Source organism: Diabrotica virgifera, chromosome 4, assembly GCF_917563875.1.
Source record: "Diabrotica virgifera virgifera chromosome 4, PGI_DIABVI_V3a".
NCBI lineage: Eukaryota > Metazoa > Arthropoda > Insecta > Coleoptera > Chrysomelidae > Diabrotica > Diabrotica virgifera.
Window position 1 is genome coordinate 105,970,734 of NC_065446.1, and position 8,401 is coordinate 105,979,134.

The following is an 8,401-nucleotide window of genomic DNA, read 5'->3' on the forward strand; positions in this document are numbered from 1 at the left end:
TATCTTAATCTGACCATTTCGAGTTTTTCTAAGGATAGATTTTTTTTGGACCCCCCGTAACGAACTCCCCTGTATTAAGGCATTCATATACAGAGTGTCCAGAAACTCTACCGACAAACGGAGACAGGAGATTTTTCAGATAATTTTAAGACAATTTTGCTCAATTCACCTAGTCCGAAAATGCTTCCTAAGGGAGCTAGAGCTCTTTGAAAATGGCGTCTTGTAATTAGTTTTTCCTAAATACCTCCAGAACGGTTCAATTTAGAAAAACGAAAATCGGTGCGTATATTTATCTTCCAGAGATAAATCAATTTCATCCTTTGCAAATTTGTAGTATCGATCATAGGCGTCCGTTTTGGGTAGGGCAACGGTTATTTTATCACATAACTTTTTTGTCTTTAACTTTTAAGCATTTTTGACACTGGATTAATAAATTGTGAGGTATTCTAGTACTAAAAGGTACTCTTGCTTTAAGTCGGTAGGACACACGGTTTTTTAGAAAAATTGATTTGAAAATTTTTGGTTTTTGAATTTGAAAAAAAAATTGAAAATATTTTTAGCAAAAATGCTTAGAAATTAAAGACAAAAATGTTATGCGATAACATAACCGTCGACCTACCAAAAATGGACGCATATGACCCGTACTAGAAATTCGCAATTAATGAAATCGATTCATCTCTGAAATATAAATAAACGTACCAGTTTTCGGATTTCTAAATAGTTTTTTTTGAAATTTTTTTTGGAAATTCAAAAAAAGAAAAATTTTTAAATCGATTTTTCTAGAAAACGGTGTATTCTATCGACTTAAAACAAGAGTACCTTTTAGTTGTAAAATACCTCACAATTTAATAATCCAGAGTCAATAATGCTTAAAAATTAAAGATAAAAAAGTTATGCGACAAAATAACGCTTGCCCTACCCAAAACGGACGCCTATGGGCGGTGCTAGAAATTCGCAATATATGTAATCGCCTTATCTCTGGAATATAAATATGTGTACCAATTTTTGTTTTTCTCAATAGAAGTGTTCTTGGGTTATTTAAGAAAAACTAGTTACAAGACGCCATCTTCAAAGAGCTCTAGCTCCCTTACGAAGCATTTTTGGACTACGTGAATTGGGTTAAAATATCTTATAATTATCTAAGGAATCTCCTATCTTCGTTTGTCAGTAGAATTTCTGGACACCCTGTATATGGTAGAACTACATTTACAGGGTACAACGTTTCTCCTCATGTGATTTTATGACGTGCTCGAGTAACTGCAAAAATACCCGCTTGGGATCCCCTACCATTATTCTAATCTAGTCACTCCTTGTTCGGTCTCTCAGGGTGTTTCTGGTAATAATTCTTCTGAGTACTCTCATCTCTCCTAGTCATATATATATATATATATATATATATATATATATATATATATATATATATATATATATATATATATATATATATATATATATATAATGTGGAAAAATCCCCTTACAAACAATTCACACATCCACCATTTCGGGCTGGGAAAAATTTTTCGAATAGAATCAAAGATCCAAACACCAGTTCTTAGAAATGTGTTTCGCCCTCTTCAACCTCTCTGGGCTCATCGGTAAAGATGGGAGGTTGAATATCTTTAGACACATTCCAATCAAAAAACAACATTCGAAACCTAGACATAGAAGGTGCGTAAATCTACGGCAAATCCGACAATGACAGTCTCAAGTTTTAATTCCCTAATTACTTAAAGTAAGTAAAATATATGTTTAAAAACATAAGATGTAGATCTTTGAAACACACTCAGTGATCAAAAGATCCAAGGCTAATGGTTTAACGACTACTCGTACGAAATCAAACAGATGAAATAGAGAATGTGGAAAAATCCCCTTACGAACAATTCACACATCCACCATTTCGGGCTGGGAAAAATTTTTCGAATAGAATCAAAGATCCAAACACCAGTTCTTAGAAATGTGTTTCGCCCTCTTTGGATCTTTGATTCTATTCGAAAAATTTTTCCCAGCCCGAAATGGTGGATGTGTGAATTGTTCGTAAGGGGATTTTTCCACATTCTCTATTTCATCTGTTTGATTTCGTACGAGTGGTCGTTAAACCATTAGCCTTGGATCTTTTGATCACTGAGTGTGTTTCAAAGATCTACATCTTATGTTTTTAAATATATATATATATATATATATATATATATATATATATATATACATATATGTCGGTTTTAAAACGTTCTCCTACGTCTTCCGATGCCTAGTCGCCATTCACTTCGGTCCATCCAAAGGTCTTCATCCAATTCTCTTTCTCTCATTTCTCGATTTATGCCTTCTCTCCAACTAAGGCGGGGTTTTCCTCTTTTTCGTCTACCATGAGGGGTCCACGTTAGGATTTGTTTCGGGAGTCGTTCTTCGGACATTCTTTGTACGTGTCCATACCATCTAAGCTGTTTGGTACTAATGTCATCTACTATTATGTGTTTTACATTCATTATTTCCCTAATTCTGTTGTTGGTTACCCTTTCTAATCTTGATTTTCCTGCTGAGCGCCTCCAAAAATCCATTTCTGTTGCTTCAAGTTTTCGTTCCAGCACTTTCTGTATTTAATTATTATTTTACATTAGTCACACTTTCTTTGATTAAGATCTCTATAGTTTTAATTATTTTATCATAAAATTTGTATGTATTCAAATATCTTATAAGAAGTCTTACTCACCAGGCCGCAACTTCAAACGTATTCTTTGAGGTGCGACTTGTACCATCTGATCTCTGGTACCACCAGTTTTATAGCTTCCTACAACTCCTTCCGTGATCGTTTCATCACCATCGGTGTCCCATTTACGAGCTTTTGTTAACTCTAGATTGGTCACAACATTTTGTATATTTTCCGGAAAAAATACGAATTCTTCGGGACACTTTTTATGTTGGGGGAACTGTATTTCTGCATCGAAGCAGCGAGGTCCATTACCAAAGTTCTAAAATGAAACAGAAAGAAACGACATACAAATTTGTTTTCTGAAAAAAGTATTTTGGAAGGCAGAAGATAAAACTAAAGCAGTGGAACTATAATTAAAACTAAATAACCTAGAGCCTAGAGGAATACCAGATACGGAGATAGCAATAATGAGTAAGTAGGTACCGTAAAATGGGGTGAATAGGAACTGTTTTCAACTTTCAACTGAAAAAAATGGCACTAACACATGTTGCAAACATAAAACTTATGCATTGTTATTTGGGTCTTACCTTCCTCTTTTGATATTTAGATGTTAAAAATTTTTAAAGTTAATACTTTAATCACAAAAAAATAAAAACCTGGTGTTCTTATTCACCCCACCAAGCGGGGTGAATGGGAACACCTGTATTAAAAACTATTGTGTTCCTATTCGTACATTTGTAGGGTCCATAGAAACAGGTAAAAGGTGTCTAAGGTCTAAAGTAACATACACATATAAATATAAAGTTTGTATTGTTGGAAAAATACAGGGTGTAACAAAAATACAGGTCATAAATTTAATCACATATTCTGGGACCAAAAATAGTTCGATTAAACCTAACTTACCTTAGTACAAATGTGCACATAAAAAAAGTTACAGCCCTTTGAAGTTACAAAATAAAAATCGATTTTTTCCAATATATCGAAAACTATTTATGATATTTTATTGAAAATGGACATGTGGCATTCTTATGGCAGTAGTATCTTAAGAAAAAATTATAGTGAATTTTAGACATCCCATAAAAGTTTTATGGGGATTTTGTTCCTTTAAACCCCCCCCCCAAACTTTTGTGTACGTTCCAATTTAATTATTATTGTAGTACCATTAGTTGAACACAATATTTTAAAAACTTTTTTGCCTCTTAGTACTTTTTCGAAAAGTCGAGTTTTTATCGAGATATTTTGAATATTTGTCAAATCCACCACATATTTGTATATGGTTAAGTACGATTATGGAGACTTGTAATAATATGAAAATTTATTTATAATTTACATTTTTAGGTATATTTTGAACCATATTAAAAAAGAAGCCACATCTCGATAAAAGGTGCCTTATAGTAAAAATACAAAGAGCAAAAAAAGTTTTAAAAACACTGTGTTTAGCTAATGGTATCGCAGTAATAGTTTAATTGGAACGTACACAAACATTTCGGGGGTTTAAAGGAACAAAACCCTCAAAAAATTATTATGTAAACGTATTAAAAAAGAAGCCGCAACTCGATAAAAACTGCCTGACTGAAAAAATACTAAGAGCCAAAAAAGTTTTAAAAATATTGAATTTAACTAATGGTACCACAATAATAATTTAATTATGATTAATTATTAATAATTTAATTGGAACGTACACAAAAGTTTGGGGGGGTTTAAGGGAACAAAACCCCCATAAAACTTTTATGGGGTGCACACATTTCACTATAATTTTTCTTTAAGATGTTCCTGCCATAAGATTGCCACATGTCAATTTTCGTTAAAAAATCTCTAATAGTTTTCGATATATTTGAAAAAATCGATTTTTATTTTGTAACTTCAAAGGGCTGTAACTTTTTTAATGTGCATATTAGTACTAAGGTAAGTTAGGTTCATTCGAACTATTTGTGTTCCCAGAATATGTGATTTAATTTATGACCTGTATTTTTGTTACACCCTGTATATTGTTGAAATGAAAAATATTTTTTATACTCTGATTTGGCATTTTTCTCTGAAAGACTATTAACCAGTTTCTTTAATAGCCTAAGAAACTTGTTTTTAGCTATTGTGGATCCATTCCTGCCCGGTCCTGTTTTCCATTCCTCAACTATTTTGCGCCACATAATCTTCATGGGTCTTGTTGCGTATTGACATACATTTAAACTTTTTGGACAGCAGATCTGATGATTGCAGAAAACCGAATTTGGTCCTTCGAGCCGGATGCTGATAATTAGTGTCCATTATAATTGTCAAATTTTGTTCATTAATACCACGCCTGGTTGAGAACCCTGTTAGAAGTTTGTTTTGGATTGAAGAGGATAGCTAACCACTAGAAACACGTTTTGCAAGGTATGGTTTTTTCTATTCTATTTGTGTGGATCGATATAATATGTATAATTTGTCGTTAGATGAGATATTGTTTCGTTTGGCCCTACTCCATGGAGATATTAGATAAAAAAAAAAGTAATTTCTAATGTGCGGGGTGAATGGCAACACAGTAAATATTATGTTCCTATTCACCCCACATATCTCAAATTCATGACGTGAACAGTAATACTTGTTGCTAACAAAAAAAGTTAACAGATAAATCAAAATACAATAATGTTATATTGTTGTAAAGGTTAGAATAAACAAAAAAAGAGTATTCTTCAATATATTTTGACAGAGATTTTGAACTTACTGAGAAAGTTTTATAGGATGAGGAATTTCCTTAAAATTAACGACTTTGTTTTCACGCCGAGAACATAGGAACCAGTGACGCCAACAACACAAACCTAAATTTCCTAAAGTCATATCACGTTAGCCAACTTGAAAAAAATTAAATAGCCCAACGAAAGTAATATATATGGTTAGGAAGATTATTTTTATTGGTTAGTGAAGTTTTGTTCCTATTCACCCCACTGTTCCTATTTACCCCATTTTACGGTATATAAAAAGAAGGAGAGAAGAAACGGAGGAAGAGGATGACTACTCTCCTATAAAAGTAAAAACAGGAAGAACGACGGGACACCTGGCAGATATTGAATATGAGGAACAGGCAAAAAATAAGAATATAAATAAGCAGAAACCAAGAATAAATCAAGAGAAAATTTAGACATAAGAAAACATAATATATTTATCTTAATATTATTCTGAAGCTATTTCCGTGTGGTATCTTATAGAATTTACTATTTTATTTGGGAAATAAGCCACAATTTCAGTTTGAAATTCAATTTATTTGACGTTTCGACTTCCACTTCGGAAATCGTTATCAAAATTAAACATTAATAAATTAAACAAATACATTATTTCATGACAAGAAACGACGATATACGTGAATGTAAAGACTGTATAGGCCAGAAAATGAAGCTGAACAAATGGCAAAACCTCGCAATTTTTTCGTCCAGCATAGATATTTGTACAAAAATTTGGGATTAGGCTCATTTCACCCTCCAGTTAATTTTCTATATTGAGCCGTTGTACGCTTTTGGTTTTTTAAGGGTGAAAACTACCCCTAATGATTTAGAACTGGAAGATAAATAGGCGCACCAGTTTTCAATAGAACCGTTTTATAGGTATTTAAAAAACTAATTAGAAGGCACCATCATCAAAGAGCTCTAGATTCCTTATAGACGGAGAGCTAAAGCCGAAAAATCATCGTCATAAGTAATATGGAGTTTTTCCTGTGAAATTTTTCCATTGTATATTGACAATTATGAGCCCTTTCAGGCTGACACCTCAGTGGATACAGGAAGTAGCAATAAGGGATAAAAGGGGAAAGATAGTGCAGTCATTAAAGGTTTTCACCTCCTATTTTGTTAAACCTCCATCGATTTGCATGAAAATTGGTGACTAGTTAGAGCATACCTCAAGAAACAAAACTGATTTGGTGTTAACTTGCACTTTTACCCTGGTGGTGCATACCACCCCTTCCCGCGGATGAAAACTATTTTAATAAAAATAACCCCACAAATCGATAGAGGGACAAATTTTAAGTAAAATTTGTTATATCATGTTATTAAAATAAATCAATACTTTTTGAGTTATTAAAGATCAAAGATTTGTCTATTTAAGAGCATACGCGTGAAGTTACGGATGATACAAAGAACATATTAATTAATTGTATGTTAGTAAAATATTACTTTTATATTATTTCGATATTCAATTGAATTTTTTCTATCAATATAAACTGAATATGTCCAGAAACTGGGGGTGTTCAATAATGGGTACATTTGACATATTCGAATACACTTTTGCTAAATTTATAATATCGAAATAATATAAAAATAATATTTTAGTAACATACAATTAATTAATATGTTTTTTTTATCATCCGTAACTTCACGCATGTGCTCTTAAATAGACAATTCATTGATCTTTAATAACTCAAAAAGTATTGATTTATTTTAATAACATGATATAACAAATTTTACTTATAAATAATTGTCCCTCTATCGATTTGTGGGGTTATTTTTAATAAAATAGTTTTCGCCCCCGAGAAGGGGTGGTATCCACCCCCAGGGTAAAAGTGCAAGTTGGCACCAAATCATTTTTATTTCTTGAGGTATGCTCTAACTAGTCACCAATTTTCATGCAAATCGATTGAGGTTTAACAAAATAGGAGGTGAAAACCTTTAAAGACTACACTAACTTTCCCCTTTCATCCCTTATTGCTACTTCCTGTATCCACTGAGGTGTCAGCCTGAAAGGGGCCATAATTATCAATATACAATTGACACATTTCACATGCCAAACTCCATATTACTTATGACGATGATTTTTCGGCTCTAGCTCTTATGACTATTAGGAAGCATTTTCGGACTAGGTGAATTGGGTTAAATTGTCTTAAAATTATCTGGGGAATTATCTTCGGTCTTTCGGTCTAGAGTTTCTGGACACCCTGCTCAACAAAATATTGTAGTGTTTATTTTATTGTATTTATTGCAAAACTGTACTTACGGGGTCAAAACACCAAGAGCAATCCGGTATTTGAATACATTCGCTACATGTTTCTTTGGGTGCACAGCGGTTGGAAATAATGAACTTTGAGGCAAATTGGGCTATCACACTTGTGATGATTAATAGTAAAAGAAAACTGTTCCGTACATAGCTCTTCATCGTTGGTACCTTCATTGCACTATAAAAATACGAGATGAAATGTTTATCAAAAACGAAAATGTAATAATTTCCAAATATTTTAAATTCTTAATTACCAGCGATAACAATTTTGTTGTTTTACTTAATGCTTTATTATACTATGTTCACTTATCGAGCTAAATACAGTTGGAACCATGGATGTTTACCGGTTCGTCATCACTTCAATAATCGCCAAATTAAATTATTAATGCTCTGGGTTCTACTTAAGTGACCGTCTTCTTTAGAAGGTCGGAAACCATACAATACTTAAAAAGAGGGAAAATCAACTTAGGACATACAAAAGTGAAGAAAATCATTATCAACTATATTATTTTATGACAAAAAACGTGAAGAATAAGTGAATGTTAAAACTGCAAGGTAATGATGACTGAGTCTGTGAGCCAAGTTGCTTGTGCTGGACTTAAGTAAGAAGTGAAACGAAACCAAAATATCGAAGACGACTACAAAAAATCAAATGGTGAGTGTTAAAAGATGAGAAAAAACGCGTCATCTATCCTGAGGCCTTTTACAGTTTTCCCGGTTTGATTTTCCACCATAAGAGAAATTTTGAGAAAACTTAAATCTTATATTTAAGATTATATTATTTAATACCCAAAA

At 32.5% G+C, this 8,401-nt stretch overlaps 1 protein-coding gene across 2 annotated transcripts in view; it reads right to left on the reverse strand.

Moving 5' to 3' along the window:
• LOC114343739 (integrin beta-PS) overlaps positions 1-7,830 on the reverse strand; it is a 117,507-nt gene extending 109,677 nt beyond the window's left edge. For both annotated transcript variants that reach the window (XM_050648319.1, XM_050648320.1), the window contains exons 1-2: positions 7,607-7,830; positions 2,705-2,963 (exon numbers count right to left, since the gene is read on the reverse strand). In XM_050648319.1, the coding sequence (XP_050504276.1) occupies positions 2,705-2,963; positions 7,607-7,780 (433 nt within the window). In that variant the 5' untranslated portion in view covers positions 7,781-7,830. The remainder of the gene's footprint in view (positions 1-2,704; positions 2,964-7,606) is intronic.
• Between the last annotated feature and the right edge of the window lie 571 nt (positions 7,831-8,401).